Genomic DNA, 20,729 nt, shown 5'->3' on the forward strand with positions numbered 1-20,729 from the left:
ATCCTTTATGTATACAAACAACTTCATTCAGGCATAATTTTAATTTGAAAGGCCTAGACACAATATTATTTAAGTGATAATGGCCCCTAAGATTTATTCAAACTTACTATAAAATAATAAACAAAGTGAACAAATCTGATACAATTTCAAACTCTACTCCTTACTTGAAAGCTTGGAGGAACCCATGCTACAATCAATTGCTAACTAAAAGCAATTGTATGTGTATTTAATATTTTGCCACAATTTCTATCCCTAAATTTAATTCAGTAATTCAAGCCAATATATGGTATCTCTGGAATATTTTATCTATGTCCACTGCAAACCGCAGTCTCTCTATTGCCAGAATTTCTAGAAACATTTATTAATGTGTTGCCTAAAATTGCAGTCGGATTGAGCAATATCATTATCTTAAATTATGTTTAAATTATCCAAAAATATGCAAATCAATTTTCCTGAAAGAAAAAATGATACTTATATGCCAAGCACTATTACACACATCCTTGTAGATTACAGTTTGGGAGCACAAAATATGTGCTAAAAAAATAGTACTTGGATGGCAGAAAGAGAATCTGAGCCAGCAGTTCCAGATAATGTTAGGATTTAGTTGAAGGCTAGGATCTTTTATTTTTTTTTTTTTTTTTTTTTTTTTTTTTTTTTTTTTTTTTAAAGATTTTATTTATTTATTTGACAGAGAGAAATCACAAGTAGGCAGAGAGGCAGGCAGAGAGAGAGAGAGAGGAGGAAGCAGGCTCCCTGCTGAGCAGAGAGCCCGATGCGGGACTCGATCCCAGGACCCTGAGATCATGACCTGAGCCGAAGGCAGCGGCTTAACCACTGAGCCACCCAGGCGCCCGAAGGCTAGGATCTTTTAAAACTAGCATTACCAATACTTCCAGAAGAAGTACAATAAAGAAATCTAAAACAAAACTAACAGAGAACGCTTAGCTCCACATTCTGGACACCTGATTAAATTTACCTCTAAAAATGTAGATAAAAAAATTATATACTCCTTGTTTGTGACATTTCATTTCCAAAGCACCAAGGCAAAATAAAGAGAGACCCCCATCTCTCATTTAAGTACCAACTGCCTATGGCAAAACATCTGCACAATATTATATAAAAAAGTCAAGCAAATAAAATTACATAATAAGCAAACTCAAATCACAGTGCTTTAAAAAATATAATCATTGGTAATCTTCAGAGAAGGCATGGCCTCATTAACATTCTGGTCTAGACGATGATATTCCACTGTTTTGGAACAAAGACCATCACGCCATTTTCTGCTTTGAACCAGAAGGAAAATCTGGAAAATAAAATAAAATAAAATAAATTAGATATGCCAAAAAGAAAATAGAGGATATGCTAAAAGTATAACAAGTATAAAAAGGTTTTATACAAGCCTAGGTTACCAAATTCAAGAAGTAAAAAAACAATAACAAAAGGGCTTTATTTTCCCTCTTGTAAACAAAAACAGAGCTACTCAAATTTTAATGTATAGAGTGCTTGCTGAAAACTGATTCTGGATTCTATCTATAGAAATGAATTAGAAAACCACAGTGGAGCCCAGGAGCCTGCCTATTTAACAAGTCCCTTAGATGTTTAGAACAGATATGGCCCAACATTTCAACACTGGGATAGAGTATCACTGGCACTCAAAATAAATATGTAATGATTTTATAGTCAGGGAAAAAAATCATTAAATACTATTAAGTTCAATGCTTACTTAATTAGAAGTATTAAATTAACAATCTTTCTGGAGCATAGGGGAGCTCAGTCATTAAGCATCTGCCTTCGCCTCAGGTCATGATCCCAGGGTCCTGGGATCAAGCCCCATGTCAGGCTTCCTGTTTGGCAGGAAGCCTGCTTCTCCCTCTTGCACTCGCCTTGCTTGTGTTCCCTCTCTCACTGTGTCTCTGTCAAATAAATAAATAAAATCTTAAAAAAAAAAAAAAAACTTTCTCCATAAATACTCCCACTGAAGTAGAAATGGTAACTTAAGATGTAACATCTCTTTTTCAAAAACCACTAGGCTTTGGTTTTGCTCATTAAAAAACAATTCTACTTCCTTTTTTAGAAGCACACAAGGTAAAGCAATCTGTCTGTAATTTGTTAAAACATACCACAAGTTTATAAACTGATCAGACATCTTAAAATTTTACCATCAATTTAAACTTGACTGAAAAAGAAAAAAATTCTGAATTATCAAAACATTAATAAGAAATAGGACTGAGATAATTAAGGGCAATTTGAGGGGCTGAAAACCCCAAACATACCTTCCTTTTGTTGTGATATGTAATGTAAACAACAGCAATACAAAAAGCAAAAATAATAAGATGAAAAAAGAAATGGCTATCTTCCTCTTCAATATTTGAGGATGGGGTCTTAAAAGATCTCACTGACTGTTCAATTTCCATGTAGTTCCTGTTTTCTTCCAGAGCCTCACTGGACTCCTCGTCCCTGGGGCTGGTGGTCCAGTCATAGTCTGGTTCTCCATAGTCTCCATTGTCCAGAGTATCTTTGGCAGTGGACGGAGAACTATTGAGTGTGAGAAGATCCTCCTCCTCTATGCTGGGATCTTCATTGTTATCTGTTTCCTCTTGAGACAGAGAAGTAGTAGGTGAGGGATGAGGGGCTACAGATGCCCCTCCACCTTTCTCTGTACTAGTTGTGGGTCGGAGAGTGGTGCTGATTTGGAAGACAGAAAGGTTGGTTTGGTTTTCATGTGTTAAAGCACTCATATTTGGAGCAGAAACATCTTGCTGAGGTACAGCGTGGCCCGGCAAATCAGTTTGTGGTTGAGCTAGAATAAAGAATATTAAACTGAAAGCTCCAACTTCATCTCCACCAGGCTACAAGCATATTTACCTAAATTTTTCACTAAGCATTTCTCTTTGCCAAATTCCTTTCCCTTGAGAATTTATTAATAAGTCTCAATGGCCATCAATCAGTTACATGTCTTCTTAGTCAACTATTCATCAGGTAAATAACTCTTTAGCCAGAAAGTAAGAAGTTTAGCACAATAAGAGACCTACTACATTACACAGCATGTCATCAAAAGATAAAGGAAAGAGCAGATGGGATAACTTTGGGTCACAATGGTAAAATTCATACAAAGCTCTTTCTTATCCATCCCCTCTGTTTTCTTTTCAAAAACGGGCTGGACTTCAAAAACCCTTGTCCAGACTGCACCCCATCTCCAGAACAGAAAGACTGGTGGCCAATCCTGGCTCAAGAAGGTCACAAACTAGATACAGAATGTGAACCTATAGGGTGCCTAGGTGGCTCAGTCAGGCATCTGCCTGTAGGCTGAGGTCATGATCCCAGAGTCTGGGGATAAAGCCCTGAGTCTGGCTCTCTGCTTAGCAGAGAGTCTGCTTTTCCCACTACCTCTGATGCTCGCCCTGCTTGTGCTTTCTTTCTCTCTCTCAAATAAATAAAATCTTTCTAAAAAATGTGAACCTAAATATTTTCAATACAATACAACAAATTTAAGAAGAGCTATAAGCAAGCTGTAATCAGCATTTCTAAGTGATACTAGAACCTGAAGACCAACTTCCTTTCTTTCTTCCTTCCTTCCTTTCTTTCTTTTAGGTACTCTTAGGACGAAGAAAGCAAAAACTCAAGGGGAAGAAAAGGAAATTGGATTAGGAACTTGAAAACTAAGTGTTTAAAAATAAACTATTTTATTTTTAAGATTTTATTTATTTATTTGACAGACGGAGATCACAAGTAGGCAGAGAGAGGAGGAAGCAGGCTCTCTGCTGAGCAGAGAGCCCGATGCAGGGCACCCTGAGATCATGACCTGAGTGGAAAGGCTAAGGCTTTAACCCACTGAGCCACCCTGGTGTCCTGAACTAGACTATTTTAAAGATTGGGTAAGGCAATCCAGAATGGGAATGACACCAAATATGTACAAGCTCTTATTTCCCTATGCTCCCACCCACTCAGTATGGTTTACTAAAGTAGTTAAAATTATTTACAGAAGTAACTCTATACACCAAAAGTTCAGAAGAATCCCTGCTGAAATTTAACAGTGTTTCTAATATACAATCTAATGTAGTATCTGTTGAAAAGCTTCAAGAATACCCATTATACTTGTAAAAATAATGAACTGTCTGGGGCACCTGGATAGTGTAGTGGTCAAGCGTCTAACTTGATTTTGGCTCAGCATCTCAGCTGAGATTTTGACTCATGATCTCAGCATCATGAGATCAAGCCTGTGTTGGGCTCCACATTTAGCAGAGTCTGCTTAAGACTCTCTCTCCTTCTCCTTCTGCCCTCCCCCAATTTGTGTTCTTTCTCTCTCTCTCTCTGAAAGTATATAAATCTTTTTTTTTTTAAAGATGAATTGTCACATGAGATCTAAAAACACAAAGATACTATTTTAAAGCCTATCAAATTAAAGTAAAATACTTTGTAGGGGTAAGATTAAACCAAATCATTCCTGGGCTTTCACAAACATGTGTATGCACATAAATCAACAACCTAACAGACCACTCTTTGTTCAAACATGTAATACTTGAATACATGAATACACTCTGGTTTGTGTATCATAGTTGACAACTCTTTTGTATAGAAAAAATGGCTAGTTTCAATGAGACTGACTGGAATCTCTTAGAAAAAAAATTAGTAAATTGGTTAAAAAAAATTAGTAAATTAGTAAAACTGCCTTAAAGTATTTTCAACAGTTGGCCCCTTGAAACTTTCCATTAAAAGAAAACAAAGAAAGAGGGCCTACAATTGAGTACCGTAGTCAGAAATCAAGAATTTCTTAAGACTTTTTATATTTGCATTTACAAATTACTATTTCTCTGGTATATTTAACTTTCCTGTCGAAGTCAGGGAAAATATGATTTAAAAGCTAATTTTTTTTAAAGATTTTATTTATTTATTTGAGAGACAGAGAGAATGAGAGAAAGAGAGAGCATGAGTGGAGAAAGGTCAGTGGGAAAAGCAGACTCCGGGACTCCATCACGGGACTCCAGTATCATGACCTGAGCCAAAGGCAGTCACTCAACCAACTGAGCCACCCAGGCGCCTCAAAAGCTAATTTTTTTTTTAAAGCTGGGAGCCAACTAACTAACCTTCACTTTTTAAAAAATTGTCTTTCTATATGTGACTTTTAGAATAATCATGTATAGTGCTCACTTCAGCAGCACATATACTAAAATAGAACTATCATGTATATTTAAAGGACACAAGCTGATAGGAGTGCAAATGACTGTAATTATCCCCACCTCCCACCCCTTTCCCTGTCCAGAAACCGATCCACTGTGCACTCTGGAATTCAGTGAGATATCAGCAAATCCCTTCTTTTATCTCTTACTTTCTTTTTATAACTGAAAACTGCTCTCCCTTAAAGACATAATTTCCCTGAAGTCCTTTTAATTAACATTTGTTTATTCACCCACATCCTTGCACCTCTGGGTTTGGAAGAGGGGAAAGTATTCTGGGGTGGTTGGGGGAGGGGTAGGGACAGAAGGGCCCTTCCAAACCATTCTCCCGTTCCCCCCCTTAAATGCACCGGCCTTGATTCTCCCATCATCAGCTATAATCCAATAACCTTTGTCCATCAAAGGTTCCTATTCTCAATGACTTTAGCTCCTGGCTAAAATCAGTTCATTCCACCCAAGTGCTCCTGTCTGGAATCCAAAACCTCGACCTCTCTTCTGATAAGCCAGACCTTCCCCTTACCTTATCAAACTTATCAAACCTTAACTTATCAAACCATGGTCACTATCATCACAACTCTTCCATAATCTCAACTGCAGGCAACCTACTTGCTGATATGACCACCTATCCTAATTCATTCTCTTGCCTTCATAGTCCAAAAGGACCTATGATTCTCTGATCCCACCATCTTCTCAGTCCCCCATGACCACCATCCCACCCTTACCCAATACCCTTGTCCTTTCTCTTTACCAAGATTCAATTTTGTAGTCAGCCATGAACCCTCCCTTATGTACACCACCAATCCCCTTTCCCCTTGCTCACGCTGTCCCATTCACTTGGCAAGGCTACATCCCAAGTTCAATCAAACTCTGTGACTACTCCCCATCCGCACCAAGCAGCTAAACATGGCTGGAAATAAATACACAATCATGTCACCATTTTTATTTCATTTTAAATTCAACGCCAAAGATTCAGATGTACGTGTAATGTTGCTGGCACTTATACTGTATATTTCTAGTTCATTTAGCCTCCCATTCCCTTAGGAGACCACTCCATTCACATGCTCCTCTGTTCTCAAAAACACCTTCTCTGTTGTCCTCATTTTCAACGGATGGCATTACTTCCTAACTGCTCTGAGAAAAAGGGAGCCATGAGAAGAAAATTTACATGAACTACCAGAACTCTAGACTTATAAATCCAACTGCTACTTGACATCTCCTCTTGGATGTCTGACTTTCAAATTAACATATTCAAAATGAATTCTTACTTAGGCTTCCAGAAGAATGGGAATAGACAAACTTTTCCCTATTCCTCCACTGAAAACAACTAACCCTGGATATTATATATAAAATAACATAAGACACTGAAAGGTGGAAAGAATAAGGCAGAGTGGTTACAGAATTCAGGACCTGAGGAACAACCTAGTTGTGACTTCCCTGGATTTTCTTTTTCCCTCACGTATTCTAGACCTGTAGCTGAAGAAACCAACATGGAAACATCAACGAGTATGTACAAAAACATGCCGTCTCCTGTCCCACTACAAAAAAAAAGCCTGTTCTCTCTAATCAAAAAAATTAGGAGAGAGGCAGCCTAGCAAGAAAGAAAACTTTAGAAAATGACTGCTCTACTCCAGGCAAACACTTACACACAGACACACACACACACACACACACACACATGACAGCTCCGCTGTCATCCACACCAGCAAAGGCCAAGTAGAAAGCCTACTGCAGAAGCCACCTTCTGCAGGCTGTAACAAGGTGCCTCTTCCTCCTCCACAGTGTAATGGTGTCAGAAGAGGCCTAGTATAGAGTCAAGACTTTAATCATCATCCAGTAGTAACAAGGCCACCCCCACCACTGGATAAGGGGAGACAGAACTCCCACCCTAGTCCAGAAGTAACAAGAAGACCATTACCCTTTGGGTGTCAACAGAGATCAAGTGGAGACCCTAGAGTTCTACAGCTATCTGACAGTACTGTGCAGCAACCCCCTCCTCCCCTCCCAGAGCAATGTCATAAAAAGCCAACCAAAAGAGAAAGTTAAGACCCAAGGCTTAAAAACACGAACTCCCACAACTCACCCAGTATGAAATACATCATGTGAATAGCCCTATAACTATTAACACAAATGAATCTTTAATTTTAAAACTCCCAAAGAATTAATCTCCAGTCCCAAATGGTTTTATGGAGAATTAAATGTTTAAAGAACTATCACCAACTCTACAGAATCTCTCCCAGAGAACATGAGGAAACAATGTGCAATTTATTTTATGAAGCCAATATTATTATCTCGATACCAAAACAAAACCACTACATAAAAAGAAAACTACACACTAATATTTTTCATGAACAAAGATGCAAAAATCCTTAACAAAATATTAGCAAATAGAAATCAGTAATATATAAGAAGAATAATATTCCATGAACAAAGGTTATTCCAGGGTGCAAAACTAATTCAGTATTCAAAAATCAATCGATGTAATCTACCATAATAACAAGTTAAATAAACCTTGACCTAAGTCTCACACCTTATACAAAAATGAACTAAAAATGGATCACAGGAGCTTCTGGCTGCCTCAGAGGAGCACGTGACTCCTGATCCTTGGGTCATAAGTCCAAACCCCATACTGGGTATAAAGATTACTTTAAAAAATAACAATAATAAATAAATACAATAAAAATATAAATATAAAATTTTTTTTAAGATTTTATTTATTCATTTGAAAGAGAGAGAGAGACCACAAGCAGGGGGAGAAAGAGAAGCAGACACCCCCAACCCTGCTCCAACGCAGAACTGGATCCCAGGACCTGGAGATCACAACCTGAGCCGAAGGCAGATGTTCAACCATCTGAGCCACCCAGGCACCCTTGGATCACAAATTTAAATGTAAAATGTAGGGACACCTAGGAACTCAGTCAGTTAAGCATCCAACTCTTGGTTTCAGCTCAGGTCATGATCTCAGGGTCATGAGATCAAGGCCACCTCCGGTTCCACACTCAACACAAATTCTGCTTGGAATTCTCTCCCTCTTTCTTTCCCTTCCCCTGGGCTCCTCCCCTTGCTCTGAAGTGCACACATGTGCTTGCTCGCTCAAATAAATCTTTAAAAAAATAAAAATAAATGTAAAATCATAAAGCTTTTAGAAAAAGACAAAGGGAAAAAAAATCTTTAGAATCTAGAACTAGGCACAAATTTGTAGACCTGACACACAATACATAAAAAGAAAAAAAAAATCCATAAATTTGATTTATCAAAATGAAAAACTTTTGCTCCATGAAAGACTTTCCTGTGAGGATGAAAAGATAAGCTATACAAAAGAAGAAATATTTGTGAGATCCAATGCAAAAAAGGACTAGTATCCAGAATACATTAAAAAAACCTGAAAACTTGGGGCGCCTGGGTGGCTCAGTGGGTTGGGCCTCTGCCTTAGGTTCAGGTCATGATCTCGGGGTCCGGGATCGAACCCTGTATTGGGCTCTCCGCTCGGCAGGGAGCCTGCTTCCCCCTCTCTCTCTCTGCCTGCTTCTCTGTCTACTTATGATCTCTCTCTCTGTCAAATTAAAGAAAAAAAATCTGAAAACTCAAAAATGAGAAACCTAACCATCCAATTAGAACACAGGCAACAGACACAGAGGCACATTTCACTGACGAGAATATACAGATGGCAAATAAACACAGGAAAAGATATTAGCCACTAGGGAAATGCAAATTAAAACCACAATAAAGCTATTACTGTACACCTATCAGAATGACTAAAATAAAAAGTAATGACAACACCAAATATTGGCAAAGATGCAGAGAAGCTAGATCACTTAAATGCTGCTGGTGGTAACATAAAATAGGACAACTATGACAGAAAACAGTTTGGCAGTTCCTTAAAAAACTAAATACGTAACTACCATATGACCCAGCTACTGCACTCCTGGGCATTTATCCCAAAGAAATGAAAACTTACAATCACACAGAAAATCCACACATGAAAGTTTGTAGCAGCTTTAATCATAAAAGTCAAAAACTGGAAGCAACCCAGATGTCCTTCAAAGGATGAGTGGTTAAACAAGTGCAGTGTGTCTATATAATATCAGAGTATTACTCAGCAATAAAAAAAAAACAAACTACTGACACGTGAAACAACTCGATGAATCTACGAAGAATTACACTAGGTAAAAAAATTAAAATTAAAAAAAAGCCAATTCCAAAAAGTTACATACTATATGATTCCATTTATATCACATTCTTCAAATGATAAAATTAAAGAAATAAAGAACAGATTAGTGATTGTCAGGATTTCAAGATGGAGTGGGGATAGGAAGGAAGTAGGAGTAACTATAAAAAAGCAACACAAGAGGTTGGTGAAATGCTCTTTATCTCGACTGTATCCATGTCAATACCGTGGTTGTGACATGGTACTAGAGTTTCTTAAGATGGGGAAATGGGTACAAGGTATACAGAACCTATATTATTTCTTACAATTGTAAGTGAATCTACAAGTATTTCAAAATAAAAAGTTTAAGGAAACATACTTTTACTTCCCACTCCAAACGAGTAAGGCCTTCTAAACCCTCTGCCTGCTTCTACTTTAACTCCTACTGTCTGCTTTTGACATAGCAGCCAGAGTCTTCCTGTAAAAACTTAAGTTCAATTATGCTTAAAACCCTCTGGGAGCTCTCCATTTCTATCAAATGTAAAACTCTAAGTCTTTATAATAGCCTACAAGATCCTACATGATCTGGCACCCATTACCTCAACCTCATATCTTACTAAACTCCCAAACTACTCTATCCCTGTTGCCTACTTAACGGATATCAATACCTGTTTACTAAACATGCTCTTGCCCCAACTGTCACCACAAACCCTACACTACTTCCCAAGTAGCATCTTTGCACCTATCACACTCTCTGAAAAGCCTTTCCCATAGTTTTCAGCCAGGCAAAACCCACTCATTCTTCTAAGGGTATCTCCAATATCACTGCATTTGTTATTATAACTACAATACCTAGCACCAAGTAGGAGCAAAGTTAATAAGCATTATTCAGGGGCGCCTGGGTGGCTCAGTGGGTTAAGCCTCCCTCGTGCCTTCAGCTTAGGTCATGATCTCAGGGTCTTAGCATCGAGCCCCGCATCGGGAAATCTCTGCTCAGCAGGGAGCCTGCTTCCCCCTCTCTCTCTGCCTGCTTGTGATCTCACTCTCTCTGTCAAATAAATAAATAAAATCTTTAAAAAAATAATAAGTATTGTTCAAGGAGTAAAAACTTGGACCTCCTGGTCCTCCACTCCTTCAAACCAGAGAATACAATCTAGTCAGAAATGAAGGGTATTCAGAACAAAGTGACTCTGACTTTATGGATTTAATTGCTGAGCTTCTACAATCATATGTATTACTTTAGATTTCTAAATGTCCCACTTTTACCCTTTACTATTTGATATTACCACTCTAGTTAAACAACATTTTTTTTTCTGAAGATTTTATTTATTTATTTGGCAGAGAAAGAGATCACAAGTAGGCAGAGAGACAGGCAGAGGTGGGGGGAAGCAGGTTCCCTGCTGAGCAGAGAGCCCTATACGGGGCTCAATCCCAGGACTCTGAGACCATGACCCAAGCAGAAGGCATAGGCTTAACTCACTGAGCCACCTAGGCGCCCCTAAAACAACATTTTAAAAATGACTTTCTACATTAAATTCTCTCTTTTTTTTTACGGGTCTCTTTAAAAAACTGTCTTAAAATAGATTACAACAATAACTCTTTTTTTTTTTTTTTTAAGATTTTATTTATTTGTCAGAGAGAAAGCAAGCACAGGCAGACAGAATGGCAGGCAGAGGCAGATGGAGAAACAGGCTCCCCTCCAAGCAAGGAGCCCAATGTGGGACTCGATCCCAGTACGCCGGGATCATGACCTGAGCCGAAGGCAGATGCCCAACCAACTGAGCCACCCACGTGTCCCACAACAATAACTCTTCAACAAGAATGCAGAGTACCCTGCATGAGCACTGAGTACCCAGAATGGGCACTGAGGCAACAGTGTCTCAAAAATTAAACATATTACCAATTAAATTTAGGTGATCATTTGGGAGCAATCCGATGGCAAACACAGAAAGAAGGCACTTTTGAAATGACGTGGTAAGACCTAATCATAAGATGATCATCTAGTGATCCAAAACAATGCTTATATTAATTTTTTTTAGATTTTGTCAAAATAAAAATATAAAACTTTAAAATCCTTACAGATTGCCAAGAATACAACCAAGTACTGCAATTTTAAGAAACCTAATTTGAGAGGCACCTAGGTGGCTCAGTGGGCAGGCAAGAATTCTACCACCGAACACCAATGTCCAGTAGGTGGCTCAGTGGGTTAAAGCCTCTGCCTTCAGCTCAGGTCATGATCCCAGGGTCCTAGGATAGAGCCCAGTATCGGGCTCTCTGCTCAGCAGGGAGCCTGCTTCCCTTCCCCTCTCTCTCTCTCTCTCGCTCTCTGCCTACTTGTGATCTCTGTCAAATAAATAAAATAATAAAATAAAATCTTAAAAAAAAAAAGAAAAGAAACCTAATATAAAACAAGTTTAAATAAATCTAATGCAGTAACTTCCTAACTTTCTATGCTTACTTGAAGTTTGGAACTCAACACATCTTATTTGGCTGTTTTTTTTTATTAAAAGAGTAATTACGTTGGGGTGCCTGGGTGGTTCAGTCTGTTAGGTGTCTGCCTTTGGCTTGGGTCATGATCCTGGGGTGCTGAAACTGAACCACGAATTGGGCTCCCTGCTCAGCAGGGAGTCTGCTTCTCTCTTTCCCTCTGCTCCTACCCCTGCTTGTGTTCTCTCAAAATAAATTTAAATTTAAAAATCTTTAAAATAAAAAAAAATCAAACAAAAGAGTAATTATTTGAAATTGCTCTATCATAAGGTAAGCTTACAAAAAACACTTTTCTTACCAAAGTTTTACAAATGGCATGCAGCACTGCAATGTAGCTGCCTCGTTCTTAAGAGCATGTTAGTTTACATTCAAATTATTTTTAGAAGAGAATAAGAATTTTAAATTGACAGAAAGACTTAATAAAAAAAAAAAGAAAGATTATCTAACATGTCCCAGTTTAGTTGGAGCAATATTTATGGTGTTCTAATAAATAGAAACAAGAAGACACCTTAATACTCCACATTTCCCCCTTGCTTGACCCTCCCTACAAAATTTTCAACCAGGGGGAAAGCTGTTTATGAACTACAGTTACCAGCTATATATCCCTCAAACTGTATGTCTTAATCATTCCAGTAAGAAATATAAATGTTTAATGTCAGGTTTTGTCTTAAATGATTAAATAACCAAAACAATCATACTACGTAAGTACTTTGGGAAAAGGAATATTTGCATCAACCAAAGAAATCCTCGTTATATTCTACTCTTGATGAAGGGGCCTTGGGAAAATGAATCTCAGTCCTTCCCCACAAACTTAAAATGCTTCTGGGATGGTGGCTGCCCTGCCCTCACTGCTGCTGGGGAAACCTAAGGAAGTAACCACAGCACTGTAGTAGACGAATGTATGGCTAGACAGTCCCTGTTGGCAAATAAGAAAACACTATCCCATTCACACTGTTTTTCATCTGAAAATTCCAAAAAGATTTAAGAAGAAGAGCAGGGCTATGTCTGCCTAAAGAAAAAAGGGAATAGTAAACAAAATACATGCTTAATCAAATTCTTATTAATAGATTTGCCCCCCTAAGTCTCAGGCCCTAAATTACACACTTCTTTATTTCCTGATAAAGCCTTCAATATCTTCATTCACAATGTAGTATTTCTTTTTTTTTTTTAACATTTTATTTATTTATTTGATAGACAGAGATCACAAGTAGACAGAGAGGCAGGCAGAGAGAGGGAGGAAGGGAAGCAGAGAGTCCGACATGGGGCTCGATCCCAGGACCCTGAGATCATGACCTGAGTCGAAGGCAGAGGCTTTAACCCACTGAGCCACCCAGGCGCCCCATAATGTAATATTTCTAAGAAAAGAAATACTTAATCATGCAGCATTATTTACAACAGCCAAGACAGAGAAACAACCTAAATGCCTATGGATGGACGAATAGGTAAATATGTGGTATGTATATACAATGGAATAATACTCAGCCACACACTCACAAAAAATGAAATATAGCATTTGTGACAACATGGATGGACCTTGAAGCACTATGCTAATTGAAATAAGTCAGACAGAGAAAGACAAATACCATATGATTTCACCTCTATGGGGGGGGGGGGGGGAATCAAAACAACAACAAACAAGCAAACAAGCCAAACTCATATAGAAGAGACTGGTGGTTGCCAGAAAAGAGAGAATTGGAGGTTGGTGAAATGGTAGAGGAGCACCAAAAGGAAGAAACTCCCAATTACAAAATAAGTCATGAGGATGTAATAAATAGCATGGTGACTATGGTCAGTAAGAATAATAATGCATATTTGAAAGCTGCAAAGAGTAAATCTTAAAAGCTCTTATTACAAGAAAAAAAAATTTTGTAACTGTTACAAAATGTGATATGTTGTAACTACATTTATTGAAGTGATCAGTTCCCAGTGTACACGAATACCAAATTTATGTTGTACTCCTGAATCTAGCATGTTATATGCTAATCATACCTAAATAAATAATAAAAAGAATTTTAATAAAAAATTTTAAATGAAATAAAATCCTACGACTCTATTTAAAGGAAGCAGTAGTCTTTTCCAGCTAACCCAGGACACAAGGAACCATGTTTACCAAGAATCTCCCTTGTCGCCTTCCTCCTCTCCTCCTCGCAAGCCCCTCAGGAGCCCAGAGCCTCAGTATCCTGGCTCTTTGCCAAGCACCAGAACCTCCCAGATCTCAGAGAAGCACCAGTATCCTAAGACAGCTTTCTCCCCTTCACTTTTGCTCTCCAAAATTATTCCTTCAGCTCAGTCTGGTCAGTGCCCCGGCCCACCCTGGTCTTTACCCCTTACCTCACCGTTCCGGAAACCGCCCACACTCCCTTGGCCCTGCTACACCCCTGCGTGCCTCCCCCGCCCGACCCCCGCGTTGGGACCCTCTCTAGACACCACACCTCCTAACCGCGGTCATCTCCTCAGCATCTGTCCCCTCTGTCCCCTCACGACTGCGAGCAATTTCGGAGACCCCACCACCGCCATACCCTGTAGCAACCCATTCTTCAAGATTCTCTAGACACCACCACCACTCCTCCCTCCACGCCCATCTACATACTCTGCTCCCCGCTCCCTGGATCCCCGCATCTCTCATCCCTATTTCTCGGCTTCTCAGAGACCCCACCTCCTCAGACTCCCTCAGACACCTTACCCTCCGTCCTCGCCCCTAGAGACTCTGCCCTGTCTACACAGTGCCATCTGCTCCCGACACTCCGAAGCGTCTTTTCCCCGGCCGGGCCTGTCTCCCCGCCCATGCTGGCCCTCCGCGTCTTCCCGCGCCCGCCCTGCCGCCGCGCCCCCTTTACCACTGGACATGGTGGCGGACGCAAGCAGGAGCGCCGGGACCAGCGGCCACGCCAATACTCCGGGGACCTGAAGGCCGGGCGAAGGCCGCAGTTTCCTTTGCACGGTTCCCCTCATCCTCCTCAAGGTAGCAGCGGCCATAACGGACTCCGCCAGGAGCCTGCGCGGTTGCTAGGCTCTACGTCATGACATCAGACACTGCGTAAGGCACGACGGCCTAAGGCATCTACGTCCCAACGTGATGACGTCGCAGCCCAGCGCGGCACTCAGGAAATCCGCGGAGGAGGAAGGGTACGGAGCTGTTGCAGCTGGTCCGCCCCACCCAAGCCCCTGCGGCCTGAGGCTGTTAAGTGTTAGACGTAGAGAGGGTCAGAGCGCAGCCTTCCCTGCCTGCCATGTGATGGGATACTCTATAGTTCAGGGAAGTATTTTAAAACATTGGGGTTTTTTTGGTTTTTTTAAGACTATTTTTCAGTAATCTCTATACCCAAAGTGGAGCCCGAACTTATAACCCTGAAATCAAGTGTGGACTGAACCAGCCAGGTCCCCCTAAAAACATTGTTAGAAGGGGCACCTGGGTGGCTCAATGGGTTAAGCAGCCAAATCTTTATTATTATTATTATTATTATTATTTAAACTCAATTAATTAATTAACATATAGTGTATTATCAGTTTCAGAGGTTCAGTTCAGTGATTCATCAGTGTTATATAACACCCAGTGCTCATTCCATTAGGTGCCATCCTTAATGCTCATCAGCAAGTTATCCATCCCTCCCTCCTCCTACGCCCCCCCTTCCCTCCAACATCCCTCAGATTGTTTCCTATGATTAAGAATCTCAGGGTTTGTCTCTCTGATTTCATTTCGTTTTATTTTTCCCTCCCTTCCCCCATACTCCCCTGTTTTGTTTCTTAAATTCCACATAGGAGTGAAATCATAGGATAATTGTCTTTCTCTGACTGACTTAATTTAAGCGGCCAGCTCTTGATTTTGGCTCAGATCACCATCTCAGGGCGGTGAAATCAAGCCCCACCTCCACCTGCATGCTCAGGGGGCACTCTGCTTCGGATTCTCTCTCCCTCTGCCTCTCCTGCTCTCTTTCTTTCTCTCAAATAAATTAAAATCTTTTGTAAAAAACGTTGAGGGGCGCCTGGGTGGCTCAGTGGGTTAAGCCGCTGCCTTCGGCTCAGGTCATGATCTCAGGGTCCTGGGATCGAGTCCCGCATCGGGCTCTCTGCTCTGCAGGGAGCCTGCTTCCTCCTCTCCCTCTCTCTGCCTGCCTGTCTGCCTGCTTGTGATCTCTGTCTGTCAAATAAATAAATAAAATCTTAAAAAAAAAATTAAAAATTAAAAATTAAAAAAAATTTAAAAACGTTGAAAGGGAAGTAGCTGCCCTCCCTCTCCCAAAGGCAAATGAATCCCAACTGTTCACAGCAGCTGTATCTAGGTGGTGGAATTATAGGTAAGTGTTTTACTTTTTATCTTTCTCCTAATTATTTATTACTTCAACAGATATTTAGCACCTTCTCATATTTCAGTATACAGCAATTAACAAAACAAACCACATACCCTTTGTACAGTTTGTGAGGAAGACAATAGTGTAAAATACACACTATACAATGGTAAAGGCATAATGGAGCAAAAGCACGAAAAGCAGGCCAGGAAGTAGGGCGCAAACAGCCTCCACATTTCCTACAATAAGCTTCTGTTACTTTTTAAATTTTGTGACTTAAAACCCCCAATATATGAAAATGCAGATTTAGCATTCCCCCACAGCCTTGACACATGCTTTGGCCTGTGTGTTCTGCAATTTTTTTTTTCTAAAAATGGATTTTACTAAATGCCATTAGTAATAAAAAGTTGTCATAAACAGAGTGTCTGCAAATGTTTCTTAAATAAATGTCTGTAGGCTTAAAATCATAGAAGTTCCACTTCATTGATCTGCAGGAAAATCATTGTGGCATGAAGCAAGACATTTGCTGTACCCATAGCTTCACCACTCTGATCTCCATGATTCCCACAGAATCCTCAGAGACACAGCAGAACTGCCCCTCTAAGAAGGGGCCCCTCTTCTCTTGAATCTGGTTTCCCTTAACATTTATCTGGCCCCAGTGACAGCTCAGAAACACACAAACTCTGTGTTGGTAAAAAAAAACTAAGAGGTCATTCATGTTCGTTTCCCTAAGCCCACCACAAGCCTAGACAGACTGAATGGTGCCCTTATTCCAAACCCTTCATGGTAGCCAGGACACAAAGTCTTCCCAAATTCCCTTAGAGCTCTCCCTTCTCTGAGTACACAAACCACCACTCAGTTTAGCGAATAAGACTCTTGATTCCAGCTTCTGCTTGTTGGGAGCTTTAGACATTAGCCTTTTTCCCTAATAAACTCACCTTCAATCTTCTCTTCTTTGTCCACTTTCTTCCTTTTGTCCCCACACCAGAATGTTTAGGTTCTCTTACTGATGAAATACCATGAACTCGGGGAATTTTGCACAATATTCTGACATACTGCATACAACAGGCAGATATTTATGTAAGTGGGAAGGGAAATATACTCTCAATATTCACAGGGCCCTTTGTACATTTCAAAATACCAGTACTGTAACCGGCATCTGACTGGATGTACCGAACAACCATTTTGTGCCAAAATCTCTGGAGAAATTCACAAGTTCACTTTGAAATAGATACAGAGCCTCATGAACCCAACAAATGAAGGCAGTATGACAATACTGAGGCCAACAAGTTTTGGGAGACACAAAATGCTTAAGTAAATCTTGTTTGGCATTGTCACCTCCAAACATCCATTACACATACACACAGATGCACACACACACACACACATATATATTTGAATAGAAAATAAGTTCACATTTACTGAAGCCAGATAATATATACATAGTTTACTCTTCTGCTTTGTGTTTGAAATTTACACATTGTCATTTTTTAAAATCTAAATTGCAGAATTCTAGGGCGCCTCGGTGGCTCAGACAGTTAAGCATCTGCCTTTGGCTCAGCTCATGACCCCAGGGTCCTGGGATGGAACCCTGAGTTGGGTTCCTTGCCTGGTGGGGAGCCTGCTGCTCCCTCTGCTTGTGCTCTCTCATCTGTCAAATAAATAAAATATTTTAAAAAAATAATACATGGGGCGCCTGGGTGGCTCAGTTGGCTTCGGCTCAGGTCATGATCCCAGGGTCCTGGGATCAAGCCCCACATTGTGGTCCCTGCTCACCAAGAAGCCTACTTCTCCTTCTCCCACTCCCCCTGCTGTGTTCCCTCTCTCTCTCGGTTTGTCCCTGCCAAATAAATAAATAAAATCTTAAAAAAAAAAATAAGATCTTTTTAAAAATAATCTTTTTAAATAAATAAATAAGACATTACAGAATTCTAGAACAAACCCCAGTGATCCATGCCTTTGTATGATCTCCTGCCCTTGAGTGTGGAAGGGACCTGTGAATATGATGGGATATCATTACTGTGATTAGGTTATTAAAGGACACATGAGATTTTAAGAAGGGCAGATTTTCCTCAGAGGGCCTCACCCTCTGAGGGTGACTTTAGAAGGGTTGGGGCAGTTACAAAATGAGTTAAAGGGCGCCTGGGTGGCTCAGTTGGTTAAGCATCTGCCTTCAGCTCAGGTCATGATCTTGGGGTCCTGGGATCAAGTCCCATGTCAGGCTCCCTACTCAGCTGTTTCTCCCTCTGTCTCTCATGAATAAATAAGATCTTTTTAGAAATAATGAGTTTAAGTCCTGGTGAATGCCACATACAGCATGGTGACTATAGTTAGTAATACTAAATTGTATATTTGAGAGTTGCTAAGAGAGTAGATCTTAGAAGCTCTTATCACAAGGGGAAAAAATTATAACTGTGTGGTGACAGATGTAACTAGATGTTGTGATTATTTTGCAATATATACAAATATTGAATCATGCTATACACCTGAAACTAAAGTGTTCTGTCAATTTTACCTCAATAAACAAAAAATAGGGGCACCTGGCTGGCTCAGTTGGTCACTCAGTTAAGTGTCCAACTCTTTATTGTGGCTGGGGTCATGATCTCAGGGTCATGCGATCCAGCCCTGTACTGGGCTCCACACTGAGATTCTCCTCCCCCTGCATGTAGGCACGCATGCACTCTCTCTCAAATAAGTAAATCTTTAAAAAAAATATATATATATATATATATATATATAAATTTTTAAAAGGGGTAAGGTATGGCTAGTGCTCCTCCTAGAGATTTCAAGTGTGAGAGGGATTTGACAGTAAGGGAATTCTTCCATTCCAGCTTTGAAGATGGGAGGGGACCATATGGCAAGGAATGCACTGGCCTCTATTTGCTGAGAGGAACCCCCACTTGATGGCCAGCAAGGACATGAGGACCATTATCCTACAACCAAAAGGCATTGAATTCTCTTACAACCATGTGAGCCTGGAAGAGGACCCCAAGCTCCAGACAAGAACACAGTCTGACAGACATCCTAATTTCCGCATCATGAGAATCTTAACAGAGAACCCAGTCACACCATGCTAGACTTCTGAACTACAGGCCTGGGAAATAAATGAGTGTTGTTTTAAGCAACTATTTGGCTAATTTGTTATGCAACAATAGAAAACTAAAAATCTCTCTCTCTCTCTCACACACACAGTACAAACACAAATGCCAAATGCCCTGTTTACTTATACTTTTATTAATAAAGACAACAGAAGAATGAGGTTTCAATATTTTATTCAAGTTTTACTTTAAGTGATGTTAATTACAGCATTTGAAGGGGAGGATCTAATTCCACACAAAATGGAAGACTCTAAAATGTACCCATTAAACGGCTAAAAAATAAACTGAGTGGCGAGAATATAACAAGTCCAATTTCGATTCCGAGTGTTGTCACAATGCGATTACAGTCACAGAGACTCTTCCCAGCTCAGAGCTGGGACTCTTAGAAGCTATTTCATACTCTGGTGCAAGGGCAGAAAACCACAACATGAGAGGGAATTAAGTCCTGAATTATTGGCTTCATCACATCCAACTTTTCCACCCCCAAAATGGCACAAAAGAAACAGCTACCACACCCTGCAGACTACTTTTGGTGTAAAAGAGGTGATGGACTGGAGTGGAAACAGGTCAGGAAAATCTGTCTAAAAAAGTCTCTTTCAGATGAGTGTGTACATTACCACCCATGAGTCTCTCCTTCCTTCAGACAGGAAACCCAGTTCAATTCTCAAGAAGTCATAATTTCATTCATGTACTCAATACCAATGAACAAAGTGCCTACAAATTATCAGCTTCCATTTGCAGCCATTTCTAGATAAAAAAGAAACCTGAACTCTCTAGAGGGGGCCCCAAGCTCCTCCAAGTCTACAGCTCAAAGGACTTTTCTTGGAACTGGGTTTCTTCTGTACCTCTGAAAGGGTAACACCTTAAAGCTGAATCATCTTTAACCTGGAGGTCTAACATGATATTTAGCAATACTTGCATCCCAGACATACAACATTAAAAGGTACACTAAATTCTGAAGGTAGCTATGCTCAAAATAGTTTAAAATTAAACGATTGTACAGTATTCATTTATGCCTGAAATTCCAGTCCTAGACCAAGCTTGTGGCCGCCAGCATTGACATTCTTGCCATCCAGCAGAGCTGATAGCGTCAGTTTGATACCTGCAGGGGAATAGTCCCAGGGAGAGGGAAGAGGGAGGAGAGAACAGATAAGAAAGGTCAACACACAGAAGAAGAATGGTTAACATGCTAGGCATCTCAAAGCACACTGGCAAGACCCCAGTGAATTCAGAACCTGCTTGGACTGTGTGTGATCAGCAAAACAAAACCACGTGACCCATCAATGCCTCTTACTGATCACCACTGGACTAATTAATTGGTAGCCTGGAATGAGCTTATAAAACACTAATTATTATTCCACAGCTTACACAAACGCACTTTACGGAGTCTACTTTTTCCTCTTATCACCCCCTGCTACAATAATCTCTCCACCACTGGCACCAGGCAGCAAACTTCTTCAGCAAAAATGCCTTGGAATGAAACCTAACCATGAATCAGACTCCACCATCACACACTCAGCCTGCACACAAACACAGACAC

The 20,729-nt window shown here is 40.2% G+C and overlaps 2 protein-coding genes across 7 annotated transcripts in view; both read right to left on the minus strand.

Moving 5' to 3' along the window:
* Positions 1 to 619: 619 nt before the first annotated feature.
* On the minus strand, positions 620 to 14,832 carry C12H5orf15 (chromosome 12 C5orf15 homolog). The gene is made up of 3 exons (XM_059417567.1): positions 14,643 to 14,832; positions 2,274 to 2,800; positions 620 to 1,303 (listed from the first exon to the last, which is right to left on the minus strand). Exons 1-3 carry the CDS (start codon positions 14,779 to 14,781, stop codon positions 1,172 to 1,174), a joined length of 798 nt encoding a protein of 265 aa, XP_059273550.1. The 5' UTR covers positions 14,782 to 14,832; the 3' UTR covers positions 620 to 1,171.
* Positions 14,833 to 19,346: 4,514 nt separating this feature from the next.
* The window catches only part of VDAC1 (voltage dependent anion channel 1), a 28,950-nt gene continuing 27,567 nt past the window's right edge, over positions 19,347 to 20,729 (minus strand). For all 6 annotated transcript variants that reach the window (XM_059417570.1, XM_059417573.1, XM_059417568.1 and 3 more), the window contains one exon: positions 19,347 to 20,291. In XM_059417570.1, coding sequence (XP_059273553.1) covers positions 20,200 to 20,291 — 92 coding nt within the window. In that variant the 3' untranslated portion in view covers positions 19,347 to 20,199. The remainder of the gene's footprint in view (positions 20,292 to 20,729) is intronic.

Source organism: Mustela nigripes, chromosome 12 (genome assembly GCF_022355385.1).
Source record: "Mustela nigripes isolate SB6536 chromosome 12, MUSNIG.SB6536, whole genome shotgun sequence".
Classification (NCBI taxonomy): Eukaryota; Metazoa; Chordata; class Mammalia; order Carnivora; family Mustelidae; genus Mustela; species Mustela nigripes.